The 26,241-nt window shown below is 39.0% G+C and overlaps 1 protein-coding gene across 1 annotated transcript; it reads left to right on the top strand.

The window, feature by feature from the left end:
- The first annotated feature begins 331 nt into the window (after positions 1-331).
- LOC124274923 (probable G-protein coupled receptor 142) lies at positions 332-17,335 on the top strand. Its single transcript, XM_046710289.1, has 2 exons — positions 332-639; positions 15,551-17,335. The coding sequence occupies exons 1-2, from the start codon at positions 565-567 to the stop codon at positions 16,691-16,693; spliced, it is 1,218 nt and encodes a 405-aa protein (XP_046566245.1). The 5' UTR covers positions 332-564; the 3' UTR covers positions 16,694-17,335.
- The last annotated feature ends 8,906 nt before the right edge of the window (positions 17,336-26,241 follow it).

Genomic DNA, 26,241 nt, shown 5'->3' on the forward strand with positions numbered 1-26,241 from the left:
GGCCATTGGTGACTGGCACGGGAATGAGTAGGCAACTCAAATGTATCTAAATTCGTACATATGTACAGTCAGTAAGAGAACAGTTTGTCATCTCACATGTGTTTATATGGAAAAAGTTGTAACACTTTTTATGGATACAGACATAACCTGAAATATCTCTACTTCACAGGAGAAATCACTTTGCGTGAAAATTAATGTACTTCGCGTGACTCGTTGCCGCCATTTAGATAATTAATAGTGTTTGTGCGAATATGTGTGGCTTTGGAGTCATATCTGGTTACTGGTCTACAAACTTATATGAGACGCCTGAGCGTCAGGCAGGTATCTTCAAACCTACACAATCTAGTCCATCAGACTCGCAAACATTGTTTCGCTTGCATCCTTCTGCGATGTTTACAGCGTATCAGAGTCAATAAGCTTTCTGGAAGAGAAGCATCCTTTTCTCGCGCTGAACAGCCAGCAGAACAGGCGCGCTTGATTGGTCGTCCTAGATCAATACGGAATGTCGAGATAGAGGCTGCAGGCTAGGTGTTTAAAGTAAGATCAGGACAACGGAGAAGAGCCATGTCTGCGGAAGACTCTCTAACTTCTTCCTCTTCTTTGGAGTCTTACCCGCATCCCGCTTTATCTTTCAATACGGTGAGTCGACTTTTTAAGACTTATGGAACATTGTTATATTATTTAAATATGTCCAACATTTTACTTGATCTAGGTATTTATAGAGATAGTTTTGTAATAAAATATGTGATTACTGGATTTGAATTCAGGAGGTGTGACCAAAAAAAGGTTTTAATCGGGTTCAGAATTCTTATATAAATGAATGAAATTGTTTTGTATCATTCCCAAGTTAACACGTTTCTAGTTCATCAGTTTGTTAATCTGAGTGTACATTATGTGACATAGCCATTCTACCTCGATTATACAACCAATAGTTTGTACCCCTAGTTTCCACATGTTGTAGTCAATACCTTGTTTCATACGAAAAGCTTTGTTAGCTTTTCCGAGCGAATAGACTATACCACGAGAGCAAGTCTCCTAAGTAAGTAAGTTTTCCTCTTTATGGACCCATCTTATTGATACCAGGGCGACGGTAACACGTTGTTTCGCATGTGAAAAAAGATCACATTGGTTCCATAAGTGTAAGGTTCTCCGCGATGACATAGTGCTGACAGGTATCTGTAGTGATTTGAGAATATGTCGACTTTCTGTAACACAATTCGTACAATATCATTTAAAATATTGATTACATTAGGACTGAAAGACCCGATGCAATGTATTTCTGACGTAAACTCTTTTGTATGGTATTAATATCTGTATAAGAATAGAAACTGAAACTGAAACTAACTTTTGCGAATGAATTTCTTAGTTTATCACACTTTCGTGTGTCTGGAGATTAAGTTGTGTCCAGTAGGCAACATCTGTGTTCTTTTGGGCGGCTTAAATCACTGGTATTCTTGTGCAAACTCAGTTATTTACTGATCGATGCGACACGGCTGTAGTTGGTGTTCCCTTGGATTTAAGTTTACGCTATTCACGTATTTCTATTCACTCTTTAACGCCAAGTAATTTTAATAAATAGGACATGTCCAGTGCTTCCGATTAAAACTGACGAAGCAATAACCCATCTTCGAACTCATCGGTAATTCATTTGATGTCACATTGTTATAAATTTTGATCGGGCCCCTGTTCATAGATGACTTGGCCACACCATCTGTGCTGACAGTGTTGTCATCATATGGAAACACCCTGGTTCAGTGCTCAACATCTTGCATGCATACAATTTCACTGTCGATAAAAAGACGCCTGTCTTTACATTTATACCATCAATTTCCAATCACTGTTAATGCAGCATATTTAATGTATGATGTCATTGCGCGTATATATTGATTATATATTACATATTGATCCTGTAAACTTGCCAATCACTCTGTCGCGGTGTCTGTAGAATATGTAGAGGATGTCCTCGTATTGATTCCGTGTAGAATCAAGTGGGACCAGTGCAACATCGATGGAAACTACATACGGCGCCCTATGCAGTTCTGTTGAAACAACGTAACATCAACGATACTTATATGTGTAGTGTGGATCTTAAATATATACTACTGTGTGTGTGAGTTAAAATTTATCGTCACATCGGCAATATTTCAGCCATATCGTGGCGAGAGAAAATTATACGTTAATAAAGAATATATTTAAGCGATATAAAATGCTGTCGCCAAAGGACAGTACAACAACTTGATTATCACATTTTATTTAAAATTAGTTTGAGGGCATATAAAATAGTAAACTTATTATTAACAACATAATATAAAGATGGGCTCGAGGTCGCCAGCAACCAGGGTCAGGCCGCGATACTGGGAGCATTTACTACTGTGGTAAAACCCAAAGGTGTGAATATTGTGCAGGCAAACAAACCTCCCTGGAGTATCCTGCAGATACCGTTGTCTATCAACCGTTGACTGTCGGGGAACTCACACGCATACAATTTCTGTTTGCTGTTTGGCGCAGGAAAAAAAACCCCAGTAACTGTAATAATGTTGTAAGAGAAAAAATATGACAATTTGAGTGTTACAGTTTCCATATTATCAAATTTGTGCGACCTGTTGGGCGTAAACACAAATTCAATCACAACCACATAATTGTCACATGATTGTCTAGGGAGGTGGCACCTCATCGCTGTGCCAAAATTATGTCTTCTTGTGGGTATTATGACTACTAATAAAATACCGTACGTAAAACGGGGCGGTGGGGTAGTCAGGTGGTTAACGCGTTCGCTCGTGATGCCAAATATCCGGGTTCGATTCCCCACATGAGTACAATGTGCGAAGCCCATTTCTGGTGCCCCCCGCGGTGATATTGTTGGGATATTGCTAACACATCCGTACTTACGGATTATATTTATACTTTGAAGGTCGAATTCTAAATCCGGCAAAATAGTGCCTGATCGTGTTTGTAACGGATATGGATGGATATTTGCATTACGTTGATAGGGTTTTGTCGCTTCTCTTAAGATGTTTAGATCGACAGAGCGAAGTCTAAGGTTTCTAAGTAATTAGGAATAAAGTAGCGTGCTCCTTGAGACAGGATTATAGTAGCCTGTGTTTGGCAACAGGCATAAAGTAGCATACGTTTGGAAGCAGACAACAGAGTAAGGTGTGATTTAGAAGGCATGGAAAAGTAGCATGCGCAAGGAGGCAGGAATAAAATACGTACGTTTGGAAACACACAACGGAATCATGCGTAAGACGACATTGACAAGAAGTAGGTATTAAGAGGCAGGAATATTGTCGCATTAGTGTGGAAGCAGAAAATGGAGTGGTGTGTTAGACGGTATGGGTAAGTAGCATGTGTTAGGAGGCAGGAGCGAAGTGGCATGAGTTTGGAAGCAGACAAAGCAGTCATGAGCATGAGAAGGCAGGAATAAGAAGCATGTGTTGGGAGACAAGAATATAGTAGCAGAGTCATTGAGAAGGCAGGAATAAGTAGCATGTGTTGGGAGAGTGAGTTGAGGGAAGCATGTGTTGGGAGACAAATATAGTAGCATGAGGAAGCAGACAAATGAGTCATGAGGAATTGAGAAGGCAGGAATAAGTAGCATGTGTTGGGAGACAAGAATATAGTAGCATGCTTTTGGAAGCAGACAAATGAGTCATGAGGAATTGAGAAGGCAGGAATAAGTAGCATGTGTTGGGAGACAAGAATATAGTAGCATGCTTTTGGAAGCAGACAAATGAGTCATGAGGAATTGAGAAGGCAGGAATAAGTAGCATGTGTTGGGAGACAAGAATACTGCAGCATGCTTTTGGAAGCAGACAAATGAGTTATGGGTAATTAAGGAGGCAGGAATAAGTAATATGTGTTAGGAGGCAGCAATAACGGTAGTTGCGTTGTGACTGAAATGTATCATGTTTACATTTATTTGAATTCGGCAAATGCCTTTCAAATCTTGATGAAACTTTTCGCAGTCTCGTAGCCCATGACATTGATGATATATAGGAAATCAATGGGGATTTGAATATTTCACAACATGTCGGATATAGTCGGGGCGGACGAGAATATGTGGGGCAAATCAATACTTGCTAATCTGGTACACCTGCTACGGATATAAACATACGTCAATAGTGGTCAATACATCACGCACTCTTCGTCCAGAAATACATGAACCGTATGAAAAGGTTATCTATGTTGATTTACTCACATTGACGAATGCTATGTCGTGACGCAGTCATTTTACTCTTACGCTGAGTTTGAAATAATAGCCTGTAAACTTGTCTGCCACGTCAAGATAAATCAGACGTTGATAACAGGAAAAACACGAATCATTGAGGTTGAATCAGATTCACAAATCCATTTCCTTTCTCGGGTTGTACGAAAAGTGTGCCTGTCCCGGCAAGTTAGAATTTGGAGTGATCATAAATCTTCGCTCACTCTTTAAGTGTCGCCGAATGCCTTTAAGGCTTTTCAGCGAGTCCCACCTGTGGAGCAGCTTGTGTCCATCGTTTCGTGAACATTTGTTTTACACTGCTGGATATTGATACCTAAACATATGCTCATGATATAGTCATAATCGTAAATTGACTGTTGTTATGATTATGGAAACGGTTTTATCTCCATTATCTTTCAAGTGAGTGAGTATTATTTAACGTCACATCGGCAATATTTCAGCCATATCGTGACGAGAACATTTGACATGAAAATTTAATAGATATAGATATTATAAAAACCTGCCGACGAAGGACAGTAAAACAACTAGAATATCACAATTTGAAGTAAAACTAGCGTGGGAACTTTAAAACTAATAGCACTATAGGGACAATACAATATAAAAAACAGGCTATAGATCGCCAACAACAGAAGGTAGATCACCATACTAGGGACCCATTATCTTTCAAGAGAAAATCTACGTTCCGACACTTGTACTGTTTGTATCTGCATCAATATGGGCTGAAGATTTGTTCCGATCCACAAATCGTTCGCAGCGATACGACCTATCGTAACTCTATACTACATCATTGGCTTACAAATGACGTAGTGATACGAAAGCTTTATTGTTAGGGTCCCAGACCAATTCCTGAAAACATCGGAATTAGTTGTTGCAAGGTCGAAATATTCAGTTTTTGAAGGAGACATTTCTATTGATAATTATCCATATGAACACAACTGATTCGTACATGTATTTCAATCTCATATTTGTAAATAAAACATATCCAATGGGCTCAAATGTGTCTTCGTCCATATCCGTCACTGCGCAATTAGGAACGCTAAAGAGCCATATGCGAATGGCATGATTTCGTATCCAAGCTGTACATTGTTTTTCTTTAAAACCTATCGAGCTTTCTTCGTGTAACCCTCTTATGGAATTATCCTTACGTCGGCGATCAGTCAATATACCGTTGACAGGCTCTGACATCGGGGCCATGGGAAAGGTCAGATAACGTCGATAGATCTTATCTATGGGTTGTATTGACAATTTGTATTAGCATCCTGAAACTATCCTGGAGCGTAACATGAACCGCATCCATTCATCATTCAGAGTATTCTGAGTAACAACGGTGAGAGAAAAACTGTTTGTGGCAATGTTTTTCTTCTACGGTTTTCTAAAGTACACTGTAGTAAAACATCGACTATCTGATACAGTTTTATCAAAAATATTCATAAGCGATACTGTACCTCTTAGCACCTGTGTACACACGTTGTTTACCGACATTCAGTATCGTTTTAAGGGACATTCCATATGTCAAATCCCATTACACTATCAAGTATGTATTCTGTAAATATCATATCTCGGGGTTTTAGTAGGTGGTAATGCACATAAGGTACGCTAATGATGATGTATATTTCCTGCTCACAAGTAGGCCTATACTTTAGCCTCTAGCTGTGCTTGAGGTATGAGTCGCATATACAACGATGTTATCTGCTGGTTCTGCTGATTATGATCCTTGGCAAGTCATAATGCTCGTGGGTTTCACCGAAGCAGAAAATGACATGAAATTTCACCACTTTCTCATCTTCTCCCACATGTCAAATACGGGGATTATCAGCGTATAAACAACCATGCTTTCCGAACGCACACGCACACACACAAACAAATATATACCGAGGAAAAAAAATAAGGGATCACATGAAAGCACAAGTGTTCCCTTATTCCTTTCCAGGTTTCTTCACAGCTATGCGATACGAAGCTTGTGAAGAAACCTGGAAAAAAATAAAGGAACACTTGTGCTTTCATGTGATCCCTTATTTTTTCCCCTCAGTATATATTAATTGATTTTGCATTATATCTCAAATTTGAAATTGGTACACGGGCTCTGCAGTTAAAAGGAATTGCTGTAGTAGAAACAATAAACCTTGCAGGTAGAGACACCATATGTCATTATATATCCTTGTTTTAATGTCTGCGCAACTTACACTAGGTGTACAAATGAAGTTATTCGTTGTTGTTTAATTTGCTCAAGGGTTTACGATTATTTAATGTCATATGAGTTTTCTAACTAGACATTAAGCTACAAGTCATACATGGATACAGAAATCGTCCAGTGACCTTGATCCTGGTAAGATGGGTAGATGATGCAATGTGGGATGACGTTAATGTGAATAATTTATAACATCAATTGAACACAAGCTTGCCAGTTCCTGGCCTGTCTACTTTGAAGTTCTGTTCCATAAAACGTTATTCATGAACAGTAACTTACAACAAAAGCCGATTTAGAACTATACGGATTTGCAATGATATTTTAGTGAACACCTGGTGTTATTTTGAATTCTTACTGTTAAACGTAGATAAACATTGTATATGTTTATGTTTATCAACTTGTCGTAGTCGGATAACGGAGATTACTTACGATCGTGGAAAAATGTTGTGTCGCTTTTTTCACAATTAATGTTTCGAACAGTGACTGAAGTAGCATCACTGAAATGGGAAAGTAAGTGGGTTGTAGGGAATTCACGTGTTGATTGGTAGGTTGGTTTCCATTCCTGACAGTGATGATCGATTAACGACCAGGTGTGGCCTCATGTGGCATGCTGAAACGTTCTCTAAAACAGTGTAATTATCTCACATGTTTCTGACATAGAACTAGCCCTTTCCTATTGTGTTACGTTTGCACGTTGTAAACGTATGCCTATATTAAGTCCCTTATGACACATTGTGTGTACTGAAAACTTTCAAATAGTGTTATGAAAATTGTATGTGTTTAGAAGACTAAGAAAATGACGATTGCCTGCCTAATGTTTTCACATTATAAACTAACGTCAATTGCAGATGATATTTCCAAATGATATGCTTATTTACAAGACGTATGTTCGGTAATTATTACATTTGAAATTGGGTCAAACGTCAAATGTTCAAGTACGTCTGTTATTCATTACATATTACCTCGTTACACATTGACCCTCTATTTGATGGGGTCCTCTTAGTCGTCAACGTGTCGTGGGCAGTAAAGCTCACGTTACTGATCACTCCATTACCTTGTCAAGTTAAAGTCCAAGTCGCTGTACTATTGCACGAGTGCTGATAGGTACAGATGGAGGCACACTCTCTTTCGTTCTCTTGAAACGTCTGCAGGTGCTAACGGCAGAGAAGGACAGACATATGTTTAAATGGGTATTCTAGCACGACATTGGGTGATACTCGATTCTGATTGGCTGAGAGCTCATCAAAACCGTTCTTAAATGGCAGTTTAAGACCGCTAATTAAAGTGACCGATTCACCGCGTATGAATACAACGAACTCGTTGACCCTATTGTTTGTATACAAACATGTCGGACATCGGCAATTTCTATCTCGGCAGCATCTTTGGTGTTTTTGAAGTAAAAAGCGAATGGTTTGAAGAAGAATTTCTTGACCCTAATCCCAGTGAAGAAACTACGAAGCTGGAAAATCCGTCAGCAGCGCAAAAGCGGCAGTATATTTAAACCGGGTCCAGATCTACGTGTGCTGACGTCAACAACACACGTCGGCCCACACGTCCTAACCTGACCGCTTCCGCCCCGGCCGTAATGCCCAATCCTTCCACTTCCACTGTCCATGTTTCCAACATAAAACGTGGCATGTCAGGTCTTTTCCAAATTGGGAATAGTAGGGTGGTTATCAACAATTATTTCCGTGAATAAAGTTAGCGGCGACTAAACTTAGCGAGTTCGCGGCTTGAATTGGGGCGAGTCGATTGTCATACAGTAGGGGAGATCAATAATTCGCTTGAGTAAAATCAAATAATTGTACTTGCTCACAGTATAAACTGTATTTTTTTTATTTATGTATGCTACTTGTTACAAATACAAGCATACTGGTTCCTAAAATAAAGCATTTATGTTGTTGAAAATGTCTTATTTTGTTCATTACACAACCTGTCCCTCAACGGGACGATTCCAAGCGATTTCAAAGAGAAAGGGCCCTTCGCGCCTTGTAATCTTGCGCGCCAAAAAGTTCGGTTTTAAAACGCTTATCAGTCGTGCTAGTATGAAGATAAAGCTACTCTGTTTTCAATATTGCGAACCTTTATCGTTGATTTAAGACTGCTAAATTAAACATTTAGCGGTCTTAAATCAACGATAAAGGACCGCAAAATTGAAAACAGAGTAGCTTTATCTTCTAACTATGAGTAGTTTCAACCGAGATTTTGTCAAGATTGTGAAATGAATAACTGGGTTTCATAGGAAAATCGGATATATTCTCTGCGTAATTTTAGTAATAATGAACACACACTGGTGTTAGTGTTACAATCAGAAAATGCTACTGATGCTACAGTTCTACTTGCTGAAGCACTGAATCAGAGTCGTTTACAGGTGACGAGCTACTTGAGACATATGTTCGACTGAAATCACGTTATTAAAATGCCAATGGGACATAAACGTGCTATCACACGCAAGCTTGTTTAATATTTAATGTATTAATTGCGGTTTAAGACTTAATGAAACCTCTGTTGGTGGAACTAAGTCAAGCTTATGAATACATAGTCCACGCATCGACGAGATCAATAGCATACTTTGGTCGAATTTATCAGAAAATACAACTTCAACAATACTTCAGTGAGTGAGTGAGTTTAGTTTTAAGCCTCATTTAGCAATATTCCAGCAATATCACGGCGGGGGACACCAGAAATTGGTTTCACACATTGTACCGTTGTGGGGAATCGAACCCGGGTCTTCAGAGTGACGAGCGAACGTTGTAACCATTTGGCTATCCCATCGCCCCCATACATAAGTGACTATTATAAACTTAATACTATGCAACGGCATACCTTTAGAAAACAGCATTAAAACATTTACAAACATATCAATATACCCTTTGTTGTTACAGTACAACCAGAAATTATTGAAAATTCAAAGATTGTAATTTTCTTTATTTTCTTCACTCATTACTCACGTATTAAATGTGAATATTAGCAGAACATAACTCCAGATTCAAAGACAGGTGAGCAGTTAGTATTTTGTCAAGTCACCATGGGCAGCAATGCAGGTTTCAATGCGGCGGGGCATATTACTGATCAAAGAAGTTAGAAAGTCGTGGTCCATGCTGTCCCAATATCGGACCACCTCTTCTTTCATTTCAGCAATACTTGACAGATTTTTCTTATTGACACTTTCCTTCATAAGTCCCCAAACATTTTCTATTGGATTTAGGTTAGGGCTATAGCTTGGCCAATCTAATAATGTCAATTTCGGACTGTACTTTGGGCGCTGATACAAAGGTTTTTCAGTTTGTTTGGTCCAGGATTTTCAGTGTATTAGGAAACAGCCACACAACGTTCATCTGAGAAAAATCACATTATCCCAGTTAACATTTCTATGCTGTAAGCACCAGTTCAACCTTCGCTCCTGTTGTTCAGGTTTCATGATCGGTGATGGAATTCCTCGACTTTTCTGCCAGCCCATTGCATGCAGCTCAGTTCTAATTGTCTCCTTACAGACAGCCACAGTTCCTCTATCAATTATATCCAGTCTTAAGTTTTCTAAACTCCTTCGTTTGTTTTTAGAAACAAGAATACCAAGCCGCCTCCTGTCACCGACAGTCAATTTTCTGGGCCTACCTGCGCCTCCCTGGTGCTCAATGCCATATCAATTTGCAATATTTTTCAAAACACTATAAACAGTGGACAAAGGGATGCCTGTTCTACTTGAAATCACTTTATCTGATCTGATGTCCTTGTTATAATACTCTCAAATCAACTTCCTCTTCTCTAAATCATCCATACTGAGGATCACTGAAAATGTCGTCTGCTAGCAAGTAAACAAAGGGGGATAACTCTTCACAAACTAATGAAAAATGATTCGCGGGGTTGTCTCTCTTGAATGAAACCAAGCACTTGATAGCTGGTCAAGGTTGTTTATACTAGAAATCCAATTAAACATATTCCTAAAATTCTCAATAATTTCTGGTCATACTATATCTGTAATTATGGTCAGGTGAAATAAAGCCCAGTGACGTTGGCCCATCATCAACGATGCTGAGTCAATTTCAGTAGCCCAGGGACGATGAGAGTTTCCATTATTTGCCACTGACACTAGTTCCTGCAGATTATAAGTAGGCGCTTTGATATAAGCAGCGTGCGATACAGATGTACATTCATTAAACAAGTGATCTGTTCACGGATGAATAATAATTTTAACAACAGAGGATAAGAATTGAGAAACGAGTTACTGTTTTACTGTCATGACAGTTTGGTTAATCGATCGTGTCTTTATTTACATCGCGATAAATGTCGATATTAGATGATGGTTCCAATGAGGTACCCGTGGAGACTAGGCCCTTAACAGTCTATATATGGATCATGGGATCAATTTGGTGTCGTTTTATCCCGGCGGACGCTGCTCATATTATCGATCACTAGACTGTCTGGTATATATTATGTACAGACTGCCGTCATATAGGTGGCAGATTGCTGAGCAAATTTAAGTAAGACAAGGGCTCCCCCTACAATGAGTGAGTGAGTGAATGAATGAATGAATGAATGAATGAATATAGACAACATGAAACAGACAAAATTGACGATGACCATCTATGAGTCTTGGGATTGAATAAGAAACCATCAAACCATTGGCATGGTTTATTGTCTCCAGAAAGTTCTGTGTAGGTTTAGACTGGCGTATGAATGCAGGATGCTAAACAGGCAGCGGCCTCTATATTCGCCAGAATATTGAAAGTTACTGTAACGTCCAAGTCCTAGAACAATCAGTTTTCAATCAATGACCCGACAATACAGATTCCAAATTGCGCAAATTGCGATACTGTTGACATTCATGAATGAACAAGGACCTCTAAACATTTAATATGTACATTGATATGAAATAAATACACGTGATTTGAGAAAATTTGCAAGTATCTATCTTATCACGTACACTGTCTGTCAATGCATCAATCGTCACCTGATGCATGAATGAAATGCAAGATATTCGTCAAAATCCTATACAGAATCGATTGGTCGTGTAGGCACCTATATGATGAACGTTTAGGTCACTGGCATATCTGGGGGTGATGGGGTAAAGCGGTTAAAGCCTTCGCTCCTAACGCCGAACACTGGTACATCTGTTGATGGAAATGGTACGTCGACCTAAGGTTATATAACGCATTAAAGGGATAGAATTAACGGGATTTCACTTAAAACACCTTTACATTCTTCTGTCTGAGTGAGTGAGTGAGTTAATATTTAACGTCACATCGGCAATATTTCAGCCATATCGTGACGAGAACTCTTCTGTCTGCAGTTGAGGACCATTTTCACTTGGAGATGAGAGTGTTGATTATCCTGAACATTTTGATTCGTTGAAATTGATCCCACGCTCGTATGAAACACGAAATATTCGTGGTCGGCGCTTTTTGTAATATCCAGAAAAAAAATTGAGGAAGTACCCGTGTTTAAAGAGTAATTCATCTCCTTTGGAGATGTTCCATGTGTAACGTTGAAATCTGTATTGTCTGGCATACTATTAGGCTAATCCTCCACAGTGGAACTATTTTTATCATATAAACGCCTACATTTGTTTTACCCGGTAATGCAAGCGCATCTAATGAGCCTTTGTATCTAAAAACGGTCGATATTGGGAAACTGTGTCGGGGATAATTATTCATTTGCCCGTCGATATTGTCAACTACGGTTTTTGTATTCATTTGTTGCTATGTTATGATGTGTAGCAATGCACGGGTTCCTCATCTGAAAACTGTATGTAAACATGACGTAGTATTGTCAGCAGCAAGATCTACATCTACTTTTTCCGCCAACATGATGAGTACGACAAGTGTGCCAAAACAGAACCACAAGGGACACTTTCTTCCTCTGATGGTATCGATCCTGACTTCAGTCAGGATGTAACGATTTCTTTGTGGATATTTTCCACATGAAGTGATTGGGAACTTGTCAATACAACGGGCTGGCAGTACAATGACAGATGGGTTGGCAAGTCACAATTAACATGTCACTGGTATGGTTCATATTCCTTTGCCACATATGAAATTGTTCCTTGAAGTGTGGGACTAGCGTTTGGGTAGCCGTGATATTGCTGGAATATTGCTAAAAGCGGCGTGAAACTAAGCCCACACACTCACTAACTTGAACTGTGGGTGATATTATTTTCAGCATGTAAGGCAACATATATACCAGAATTCAGCGTCATGAAGCTGCATTGCATTGTATGCACCAAATTACTCTCTGAAGCACATCGATCCAAAAGGCAAAAACATGTGAATTTGATTTTTCCAATTTTTATATTCAAGGTGTCAATTTGATGAAACGCCTTTTCAAAGAAATAACCCTTCAGAATTGTCTTTTAGTATGGATAGTGCTTAATTTTCTTTCTTTTTTATTTGTGTTAACAACATTATCACCTGAGGAACTCCAAATAATTCTTGATTTTTCTTTGTTGAATTATTGTGATTATGAAAGCTGTATTTGTTGTTTATTAACTGAGTCAACAGTTTTCTATCTAGCTGTTGCAGTGTGGCGGTCTGTAAATAATCTAGCCAACACTATGCATTAGTTTAGTTTTACTCCGCTTTTAGCAATATTCCAGCAATATCACGGCGGGGTACACCAGAAATAGGCTTCACACATTGTACCCAAGTGGGGAATCGGCGTTACGAGCGAACGCTTCAACCACTAGACTATCTCACCGACCCCATGGTAAAAATGAAAAACGTGTGTATCATGACATCAAGACCTCATCCAATAACGTCTTTAATGCCAAAATTGGACGCAACAATGGAACTTATTGTTTCTACAGTCAGAAACTGACCTTTGCAAATATCGTATTCATTATCATCTTGAACATTTGATCAATTTAAGCCGTTATAAAGCTCAAGAAACACATTCTGGAGCTATAATTCAGGAGATTCACAACAACGAGCATCCATACATAATTTGTGAGCCGTTACTGAAGAGTCATTATCCATTAACAAAGAACGTCGTATCTTTACAAGCCGCTGTAAATTGTATGAGGGAGTAATTAGGTTTTATTATATTTTCTGTTGTGTTGTATTGAATTCGACCACATTCATTCTCAGTGGTTCATGTTTCTTAATAGATCTGCACTCCACCTGGGAAATTGATTGGTAAATAAAAGCAAATTCTTTTTTTGTTATTCATGGTCATACACTTCTCATGGGGCAGGGGATAACAAATAACAAATAACAAAGAAATGTTTCACAACAAATGTGTTTCAATGTTAACTAGGTTGACAAATCCACACTGATTTCAGTTAAATGATTGCAGTGTCCAACACCCACAAACACCAACAGGCTTCGTAATGTGAGATGGCAGTGGCATGTGCTTCCCTGCTTATATAGTCTACATGATTAGAACGTTTCAAATTACATTGAACTCCAAAAGCGTCCAAATATAGTAATTTCCATAAAACTGTTTACATGAGATAGTAATACATTCCTGACAACTAACTATTGTTAAAACATGATGTCATACCCGAAACAATGTTATACAATTACAACACTATCAACAATAGATTTCACTGCCACATGATACAGAATATTAAGTTACTGTCTGAAGCAACGAAGCAGTTTCTGACCTAGTGAGATATTAAAAACAACTGTGTAAACACTGTACTATAAATCTTTCAATAACACCTTCATGCCCTTTAGGAAATGTACCATCCTTCTTTCTACTTGAAAAGGAACCTCAAAGCACTTTCCAAAACATAGTCTTGTTGCTAATGGTGTGCAAACAGTATTTCTTGATTCACCCACTTCAATTCAATTTATTCATTATCGATCGCGTGTATAGTATCTTAAAAGATATCTTAAAAAGGGGATTAAATATTTTGGGAAATAACATTTTTACCGTTGGGGACTTGAAAGCACAATTCCTTGAAATGTTCGATGCACAACTGTTAAACGAACTGCAAAGAATTCGATTTATTTATGACATGACTATCTTGATAAACAATCATGGCGCCATACATGGCAGCAGCACCCATTCCCCCTATCATTCGCCATAAAAAGGATGTTTTGTTACATCCACTATCTTTGAAAGATATGGGAATTTGTTGACATGTTAAAAGTTTCTAAACCGGCTCTTTACGTCCTGCTGCAGTTTATGGAGAACTTGGTTGATATTCATTTCCAGATACATCAGACCAACGTGATATTGAATCAAACTTCTCAATACATCCCGCCATGCTTAAAAATAATAGCGGAAAATATCACCAAACAGAGAATGTCATCAAAATTCAAGACTAATGGCTGGTTTTAATAGCACCTTTATTAGACCCATATCAAACAAACTTCACACGGTTTCAATATGGAATACCTTAAATAACAGTATTTCTGCCAAGTATTCCACAGAGTTGTCAATGTTTTTGAGAAAGAGTGAGAGTTTCGTTAGCGTGTTGATCGAATGGGCTTTCATAACATCAAAGGCTCCCTAAAATCCAATAAAACAAAAATGTATTGCTGGGTCCTGCAAAAGTAACACCCAATCCATGTTGCAAAAATAAATCCCCAATACACAAGACTTCACTGTCACAGAAAGCATTTGAGACATGCAATTGATGCCATTCGGTGTCTCAAAAACAAAAATCATTTGTTTCAGTTTTGGGAACCTCGGAAAGAAAAAGTAAAAACAATTGATGTTTAACGCTTAAAACCATTATCCTAATTGACAGCAGATTTATGTACATGGACTGGAAATAGAAATACCAGGGAACCCGTTTGGTATTCAGAGCTATGCATAAAGATTTACATAAAGAGTTACAAAGACTCCCCACAAGACTCTAACTTAGCTTAATGTGGGATGAAACACGTGTCACAGACGTTTACCTTTTTGGTGAAACGGGTATTGTGCTGACAAATATACAATGATACCTTTTTGGCATTACCAGGCTTTGGCGTCTGAATTTCAAAACGTTTGAGGTACAGCCAAGATTTAAACAGAGACCTTCACCAAAAGCTATTTGATGGGCTTTACAGCATTCCAGACCTCAGTAAAGTTTTCAAAAGACTTTATAAGTTAGTTGGATCGAAATGATTCTTATTCAGCAGATATTTGTCAGGTTTATGGAAACGGATGTTCTCAATTATTCACGTGATATCGTTTTTACATTTCAGGATATGAACGTAACATCGACTGACGATATCAACTCAACCACAAGTTCTCCCAATAAACTGATCGAAGTACACACATTGGAAATCCTACTTTGGGTGTTAGAGAAACATGTGCCATTTGCAATTGCAGTCAACAAGTGTGTTACTCCAATCTGGTACGCTATCGGTACCATCGGCAACATAATGTCAGCAGCCATTTGGCTAAGCCCCCGCCTACGATCATTCAACAGTCCAGCCTACTATCTTGCATCTCTGGCAATCGCAGATGAAGTGTACCTCGTGCTGCACGTCTTCTATGAATTGGAGAACCCTTGGCTGATTGGTGCGCTTAATCTCAGTGGATGGTGTGAAATGTGGAATCTTCTGTACATGGCAGCTCAATATACTTGTGTGCTACTGGTGTTTGCCTTCACGGTGGAACGGTTCCTATCGATATGCCATCCCTTCAAATCAGAGAGGTTCAGCCGCACATCTCGCTCACCTAAAGTCATTGTGGCAATTGTCATGATATCGGTTGTGTTTGCTACTCCTCAGGCATACTTCTGGCACGTCACAAGCTATTCCGAATGTCAGTTGCGACACAGTGAAAAAGCTCAGGGTGAAAAATCATTCTATTATATCTGGTCCTGGGGCTCAGAGATGATTATGTTTGGAATTGTTCCCATTCTGGTTCTGTTTTCAAATATCTGTGTTCTCAGGAAGATGCGACATGTTGGCCAGTTGAAGATGAAGGACACAACAACCATCTCAACCGCTAATATGAGATACTTATCAACGACCATCACGTTGTTGTGGGTGTCATTTTTTCTGATCTTTACGACTCTCCCAGTCACCATCACATTTGCTATTCAAAACAGGATAACACTTGGTCCAAACCTTCCCCTCCAGGAAATGGCGGAGAACTCTACGTGGCAATCCTACTTCTCCTATTACACTGCAAGAACGATAATAAAAGAAATAGGCATGTGTCATCACGTATGTAATATATTCATCTATTGCCTCACCAGCAAGAGATTTCGACGCAGAGTTATACATATTCTGTGTGGGCCTCTGGATTGCTCAAAAGCCACAGAACGTGAAGAGTCTTGGAGGAATCCAAGTCCTTTGTTGAAGGATACGACAAAGATTTGTCTCAATTCAAGATAAACATTTTAAAACTTCTCTTGCCATTTGACTGATTTGCTCACTGTATACACTGGACGTTTTCAAAAGTATTCATTGAAGGTCATGTGGATGTATTACGACGTGAGGTCTTTCATACCAGACATATTAAAACAATTGCCTTTGGCTATGAAACATTCTTCTTCACGAAAAATAGCCTCTTCACTTCAATTCAAATTTCATTTATGGATGCTCATACTTCAGATAATTTGTCCACTTTTGACAAGTGCAATGATCACAACTGACTTGCGTTGATGACATGGAAATATATGGAATCGGGAAATGATTTATGTAAATCTATGGATTGAACAAGCAGCATTGTGTGTAAATAACAGAAGGCTTTACGCGGATTCGTAAAGAAAAACATTCTTTACTTCACTTTTATACTCTTTCCTTTAACTGTTTTGAAGGAGTATATACTACTTGACGAATTACTGTCGTACATTCCATCTTGTTATTGTTCATTCCATTCATTCTCACACTTGACAAATTTAATATAGTTTTTATGTTACCTATGTTTCAAATTCATATCTGTTTGATGTTCGATTTCGTTTCTGTTTATTCCAGTGTCTAAGTAATAGTACTGTTTTAGTTACCTAGATATTTTCATTTGAAATAAAGGTTAAAGTTGAACGAAATATAATTATTGACACATTGACTGTTTAAATATAGTTTGTTAATGCACAGGAGGCGGATTTACCAAATATTAAGGATATATTGAACCGCCATCAAATGCCGAAGTAAGCTATGCTCACCGCGGCAACTACCACGTGTGACAATGCTAACGCTGCAAAGAGTGCGAATACAAGTAATATAGCCATACCCATAAGAATTCTCTGCTAAAAACACAGTTCTGACTAAATTATGTGCATGTGAATAACCGAGCAAGAGTCAAACGACACTCTTTCCTGTATGTTGCTATAGACAGGAGACATTGCCTTGTCTGGTTCAGACCCGATTTGATGACAAACAACATCATACAGCTGTAATACTGCTGAAACAAATATCTGCTCATGATATAGTCACAATTGTACAATCAACTCTGCCTTTGGCAGATAATTCTTATGAATGTGGAAACGGTTTTGTCGCTTCTATTTGGTCACATCACAATCAACTGATCTTCAACAAAGTTGAGAGGAAGGATACAGAGGCTTTTATGAGCAAATCTAAATTTGGTATAGAATCTTGCTTGGTAAAGATAATGCTTGTAAATAGTAGACAAAGCTTGTCAAAGTAGCCGTATCCAAACTTGTAATGTGGAAAAGGTCAACTGCTGATACAGTGTTGGTGTTTATGCATCTTGGTAAATGCACGTTGGAGCGAGTCCGTCACTTTACCAACTTCTAACCGCAGTTATCTAGCATTGCTCTTCGTGCAAATAGGTGGTTGCCATGACTCCGTAAACACTACGTGAAAGCAATCAGCGGGACCAGTCTGTCACTCGTCTAGTCGGTTATTAGCTTCTTTTTCCTATTTGACGGTGACCCCTGCAACCAGGGTTGCCTACACGTGTCAATTGTCATAGTCCTGTAATGCCACGTGTCACTCGTCTTGTCGGTTCACAAGATTATGTTGCATAACACTGTGCCTCCAACCAAGTTATTATATTTATCATGTAATCAGTGCAATATAGCAATCTCATAAACTTGGTGTCCAAATCTGATAAATATGCAAATTAGGTCAATACACGAACTACTTTCCCAAAACTCCATACACGCCCTACGAATCCAAAAACGTTTAACATTTCATTGGTGACGTCGTCGCGAGGTTACAGGGGGTTTTCCATTGCGTGGGCGCAGTTGTAAACAAATACGATTGCCCCAATTATGAAAATTGTTGATTCTGTAAGAATTGATGACAGAGGTTCTGGAGTCGTTACTGCAGTAATTAACTTTGGAAAACATGATACGGAGTACATGTACTTGGTTTACATTGAAGGAACGGATTATGAGGTACGAGTGAAAGGTGATCGTCTAAGAAAGGTACCAACCAAGGATTTCGATCTGTCGATCACAACAATGCAGACGACGAATCGATTTCGTCAGGTATGAGAAAATTGATATTGATGAGGTGAAGAAACTGTTTCCAAATGAATGAATTACAATTGTTCTGTTGAAAACTGCACGACTTTGTTCGTGTTTTTAAACAGAAAGATCTTATTTTAAGCAAGAGTTATGTTTGCACTATCTTAGCGACTGGTCACAACCATATGCCGCCGTCATGAACGACCTTCACCTTGGTGTATCGCTAAGTATTCTTACCCGAATGATCGATTCACTTCATATAAATTCACGTACAATTTGCTTCATTTCTAGTAGTAAATGTAAGAGTGACATTATATGATAAAGAGGTTATTAACCTAGTGTGTTTCCGTATCATTAATATCATACTTTAGGAATAAATGCTTGCATAATACAATGTATTCCTAATATATGATATTAATGATACGGAAACACACGACGTTAATAATCTCTATTACCCACTTGCTGAACGAACAGATGGTAAGACGCACAAGGATGACATGTGTCATACTGGTTTGACTCCCGATTCGTGCGGATGGATTGGATAATCACGACCGTGCCCTAGGGGTCACGTTGAGCCAAAACTACTTTTTCATTCATAACAATTCATTATCGTTTACAACAACTTCGTGTCGTCATACTTGGCGATGCAGACGTCATAGCTTCAGTACCTGAACTTGACCTCAGCTGTTGCACCCAGTTGGCAAGACAGTGACATAGGGCGACAAGACATCAGCTCAGAATGAACTGAAGGGCTGTACAGTTGAAAAGGCGAATACTAACATTAACGTTTGCTATAATCACAACATGATATCTAAGGAAAAACGTGAAGTGTCTGCAATCTTCGACTCATCTGTTGATAACCACGCCGAGTGACATTTGCAAATTATGGAGGTGGTGGATTTGACAGTCCCTGAGTCTTCGAAGCTCAAAGCTATCTCTATCTATCCTCTCATTGATTCTACAGTCCTTATTTTTGCAAACATACTATTCACACTTTGCTAAGAATCAAATCATGGATTCAACAGAAAACTATGATGTGGGGTCAATCTTGGTTTAAATATCTAAGCCTATTGTAAGCATGGATCCTAAGTTTCAGTATGTCATTTCATCTAGTGGATCCCATACCTGCTATTGACAGGTGTTGTGTACTTGTCAATAACTCGTTCCATGATATGCAAAATGGTCGATTGGTGCCATAAAAAACATTTTTGTGGTTACTCATGTATCAAGTACATAACGTTAGATTAAAGTGGCTGTTTGCCTAATGAGGGGTTACCATATCATTATTTATCCAGTTGTATATGGATACAATTTCATAATATAAATGGCTGACTGTGTCTAAACTGCTAACGGCTGAAGGGATGGTGTAAATCCAGCTAGGGCCCATGCAGGAAGCAAATGTACTGTAAGTCTCCATGGTCCCTAGTATGGTGATCTACCTTCAGTTGTTGGCAATCTATAGCCTGTTTTTACATTGTCTTGTCATTTCTAGCTAACATGTTTTAGATTTCATCACTAGTTTTAACTGGATTTCTGTGATATACTAGTAGTTTTACTGTTCTTCGTCAACAGGTTTTAATTTCTTATTTATTGATACATGATATAATCATTAATTGTTCTCGTCACGATATGTCTGAAATATTGCCGATGTGACGATAAATATTAACTCACTCACTCACTCATAATATAAATCTACGTTTAAGTAAAGTTGTGAAGTTCTGTGATCCCTAGCAAAGTGTGAGTAGTATACATGAAATGTCTTCAACAGGACTCTGCTCGTGAATACAAAACGTAAATTCATTTTAAAAACTGGAATTCATTTAATGTGGGTAATATTTAGATGCTCCAATTGTTCTTGTAAATACAAGTTTGACAAAAATCTTGATGTTCCTGTCGTATCGGACCACACTATCGCTCGCTGGGGTAAGATACGAAGTTCACTGGTACCTAATGTCCCGTGTCATCTCTACAGTTGCTAGGTTTTCAAATCGTCTCAAACTGTGTCAGTGTGTCACAATCACGAAATTTATATTGACACTACGTAAAAGACCGTCAACACGTCAGTGTCTCTATCACCCACGCAAAAATTATATCTGTAAGGTATGTTGGGATCCATATAATTGTACAAAGATATGCTCGGACACTGCAGGGCCAAATATACCAAATACATCCCGTTGCCATTGGTGAGACAACTGATTTGAAGGAGACATACGGCTGCAAACACAAGAGACGGAGTCTTGTGCCGTGAAGCTAGTGTATGCCAAGAGCCGTTGGGGTAGTCTGGTGGTTAAAGCGTTCGCTCGCCACGCCGAAGACCCGGGTTCGATTCCCCACGTGGGTACAATATATGAAGTCCGTTTCTGGTGATATTCCTGGAAATTTGCTAAAAGCGGCGTAAAACTAAACTCACTCACACAGTCTTAGTGTATGCCAATGTGAATGAGTCTGTTTCGTTGAACGCATTTTAACAGCCTTCCAGTGACGTCACGACGTGCCACGATCAGCTTAATGTGTTCCTGGATTCAGACTTTTGTCACTTTGGTGAAACCCATTTGAAGCTTAATCGGGAAGTACCACGATTCGAACACACCATTATACGTTTCTGACGTGCCGAAAGGAAGCAAAATGCAGCGCCCCGGACGACAAGACGCCTCTTGCTCATCCGTTCGACGGACCGAATCACATTCATTGAGCCATCTAAACCATTTGAGCTTAAAACGTTTGTGTTAGCTTCAGCCTGGATTTCAAGACTAACTTACCAGATTTCGTATTGTCCATTTGATTTACATGTGTACAAATGGAGGATATATTAGATTATGTCAAGCATAAAGTAATCATTATAATATAGAACAATTTTTATGGATAACAACTTCTTTATTTCGTGAGTGCGACGTTTCGATGCAGATTCTTGTACCGTTGTCAAGCAAGAGTGTCAAGCAACAACGGTACAAGAATCTGTATCAAACGTCGCACTCACGAAATATAGAAGTTGTTATCCATAAAGAATGTTCTATATTGTAAATCTCAACTTCTAAAATGCCACTCAAACAAGATAAAGTAATCATCACTTTGCCTTCAGCCGTGCAATTTCGCAAGGCTATGTTATACGTGTCCGCCATTGTAAATATTTATATCTGTCATAGTACTAGGTTCATGAGACGGGACATACAAATAGATGGAATAAAACCGGCAGGTCCATATAATTGCCGCACTTGACGATTACAGGGATCAAATGTTCATGATAATGCTCAGTGGTGAACTTTGTCGTTGGCTATTATACTCGACCGCCATCAGTACATTGGACAGTGTAATGCCTAGAATTCGTTGAAAGGTGAGAACACAATGACTTTCCCACAGTTCCTGCAACACTATAGTAAACGTCAGAGTTCTCTATCACTTCGGTCATCCCGATCACATTCAGCTGAGATATTGTGAAAGAAAAGAAAAATACAGTACAAATGATCTTAATTGGACACGCCCCTGAAACTGAAAAGGATAAGCATTTACCTCTCTTTGAAGAATATCACATGGTTAACACACCTACTTGTCCATGTGACATATATACTAAATGTAAGTTAACTGTTGATGCAGATACTTTCGAAGAATCTTAACAACGATTAGACGTGGTTCATGCTTCAGAAAAGAGTGATGATCTTTTATTGATTTCCGCTTAAGTTGAGTCAAGAACATGACACAGGAATTTGAATGTGATCCTGTGTTTAAATGAAAACAAGTGAAACTTTGGTAAGGCTGTCCATAATTTTTTCCCCGAGTTTCCCATCCACAGCCCGAATTCATATTTCGATGTGAAATTCTAGAAAGTTAACTGATGTCAGTATGATTCGCCGCTATGTAAATGTATGCCCCGATGCGTTGTGATGATACTCTTGCACACTCATAAAGAACAGGTCATCTTAAAATTTACTCAACTCTGCATGTATTTAAACAGATAGACGGATAGGTAGAATTTGTTATGTAATCTCCTCCATACTATAATACATATTGTGTATACAATTATATATTTATTCAAGCAGCCAGTAATAGGAATTCATAACTATGCAGTATAGTTATACTTATTCGGAGTTTTGGATATTCATAAAGTTTACACAGGAACAGTCAGATGCATTTATAGTCTTTTTAGACTTCGTTTACATCAGATACATGTGTATGATCCCTTGCATATATTCAACTGCATGTTCAATTTTGCCAAATCCTTTGTCAGAAACAGGCCACAGTGCGGAGAGCTTCTGGATGTTTGGGTTTCCAGAATCAAATTGTGACGTGTTTGATAGGAATTTCGCAATGGCTGGATGACGACAGTACAGCACCTTGAGGCACTCGCTCCTAGCATCACTGCATTTATCGTCAACCTCGGCACCACATGACCTCCATCTTCCCGGAGAGCTGTGTTACTAATGTGTCAGTAAATGCAATAGGTTCATCATTGGGAGCGTTGGTTTACGCGCGTAAATTGGGGAATCAGCTCCCTTGGCAAGAGGTGTAACAACCAACCCACACAAAACACAAGACATGAGTAAATAAACGTGAGTTTTTTGGGCAGCCGCCAAATCACACACATAATTCTCCAGGATATATTCAATCAAGTTTATAGCAAGGTACAACCATGTACACGTATATGTACACGTATACCGGGAACGGCAATCCTATAAAAGCATGACAAAGGACTCATTAGTTACGATATATATCAAGGTGCACAATGTAATCGGCAGTTTACGTATCATTGAATAGAGCACACCAGACACACTGATAAATGACCCGAGTAGACAGTCGCACAAGACATACAGCACACAGCTTATATATTCAAATGTAGTAAGATTAAATCATAATGGAAGTGATCTATTATACACAATTATGTTAATATTTGAGAAACACACCAGGACCTTGACACGTTCCACATAAACCCCACTTAAACCCGGTTGTGTCAAGGGTCGTAACAGTTACGGTACGATGGATTAAACGTAAGACATAAGAGCATTATTGTAAAGATTTTAATAAGGTAGAAGATAAACAATGAGTCATTAGACAGTCACAGAAGGATTTGTGACTGTATCGTCCGTTTTATGTACCTAGCCTACCTGTTTTAGCTGTCACAGATTAAACTGACGATCAGGCTATTGTGAACATAGGATTATGTCATTTAGTTTGACGGAAGCATCGGGGTTAAATGTGTCTAATGGATGACCATTTGAGAATATGCTACGAATGGATATGTGGCATTCGCGTGAATTGACCAACGTGAAATAAAAACATACAATACAGACAAACACGTTGCACCTCGGCTCTGTCAGCTTATGAGTGAGTGAGTGAGTGAGTGAGTGTGACTTTACGCCGCCTTTAGCAATATTATAGCGTTATCACGGCGGGGGACACCAGGAATGAGCTTCACACATTGTACCCATGTGAGGAATCGAACCCGGGTCTTTGGTGTGACGAGCGAACGCTTTAACCATTAGTCTACCCCACCGCCCATGTTAGCTTAAGTGATACTGGTTTATGTCCGATGCTCGTTATAAATGCAATCATTTGAACGTGGTCATTAGTCAGTGATACTTCCATTTTCCAACATATAATTTCATAAAATATTTGTCCATTTTCTCCATGTTTACATATGGCACAGCTAGGCGAAATTTATTGCATGTACATTTTGAGAGTGGCCGTTTGTAGTATCCCAGCGACGTCATGAAAGTGATGCATATTTTGTGTATGCCTATAAGGATTTGAAACCGCTGACAGCATACGCTAAAGGGTTAACATGAGGAATCTCTGCAGATATAAATTTGACCCGACCTCCAGTATTCTTCTTATACATCGCGTACGGATACCCACGTTGCCCTAAAAGTAGATAACATTTTGCCGGACCCGTGGAGATCCGGGTTAGAATTGATCTTCAGTAACCCATGCTTGTCGTAAGAGGCAACTGACGGGATCGGATGGTCAGGCTCGCTGACTTGGTTGACATGGTTGACACATGTCATCGGTGCCCAATTGCCCAGGTCGATGCTCATGCTGTTGATCACTGGATCGTCTGGCCCAGACTCGATTATTAACAGACCGCCACCATATTGCTGAGTGCGGCGTTAAACAACAAACCTACCAACCAACTAATCCTTTGTCCTTATTAACACAATCAGACCATATTTCGCATCATACATTGATTTAAAGCCTACTACCAAATAATCTTCATTATAAAATTGCATAAAATATATTTACAACATGTTTCTATGTGTACACTTATGTTTAGTTTTTCGCCGGCCTGCTCCTGTTGGTTGAGGTTGGAGATGAGAAACACAGAAAGCTACAACTGGCCTAACACAGGCGCGATGTAATCAGACTGCGAGTTGGAGTCACTGAACCGTCCGTTTTCCGGAAACGTTGGATCTGTTTGATGGAGGTTGTATTCCGCCACTAAGAAAAGCTATTACAATCCTAAGCCTTTACATCAAGGATGAAAAGACAAGGTTGGCGTGACTCCATGATCAAGCATGCACGGATTACGAGTTTCCGAGCACAAGTAAGGTTTCAATAAGAACAGTGATTGCCCCGATGGTAGTCAAGGGGCATACCAGGGTTAGTTGTGACACGAAGGGTACGTATGCAGTTGCAGAAGGTGGGTTGAAGATTGCAGAAGATGCCAAACAATGGCTAAAGGACACCATATCCTGGTCTGCGATAGTCAGTCAACATCATTCCAGCTACATCGCGGTGGACTTAAAGAATTAATTAAACACCTGGCCAAATGCTTATGAAACAAGTCTGATGTAACACTTTCCGTAACCATAAGAAATCTCAGTTTTAAATATATAAATTTATAATTACACATATGCATGATATACGTGAAGTCTTTACCTGAACAGACTAGGGTTAGATAGCACACCTGAAACGAACAAGCAATAGTCCACGAATGGGCATGGCAAGAAAAAGGTATGGACCTGACCACACGCTTCTCTAGGGAAGACAACGTCAGTCATTAAATACTGGGGAGTTCATCAAATGTACTCTCATTTAGGCGACGGGATTCTTACGTGTAACATGAATGTAAACCCATTGGTATTACACAATGCACAACATGCATTGGTTTCTCAGTAATAATTTTATCAGATACAACACGTAGCCACAATGTAACATAAATCCAAACGAATTATGGCAATACTACTCACTCCGTCTTTCTTGAATGATTTGACATGATTATGAATGAAGACAGATCGGGCATATGGATACCAGTATCACTAACCAAGTAATTTGTTCACGAAGATAGCTGTCTTCACTGATTCTACAACGTGTGCAATGTCAGCAAAAAGTAACGAAATATATGTTCCATGACATTAACAATTTACAGTTACGCTTCAGACGGGTGTTTCAAGGTTTGATACACTGTTGTGAAGCTATCACTAACACTCCTTCATTACCAATGAACATCAATCACAATGTTTCGCCCGGAATTACTTATATATTGTACCAGAGTATCAATTATACTGAACGTACGGTGCT

The sequence above is a fragment of the Haliotis rubra genome, unplaced genomic scaffold (genome assembly GCF_003918875.1).
Source record: "Haliotis rubra isolate DU_JTF1 unplaced genomic scaffold, ASM391887v1 Scf196, whole genome shotgun sequence".
Taxonomy (NCBI): Eukaryota; Metazoa; Mollusca; class Gastropoda; order Lepetellida; family Haliotidae; genus Haliotis; species Haliotis rubra.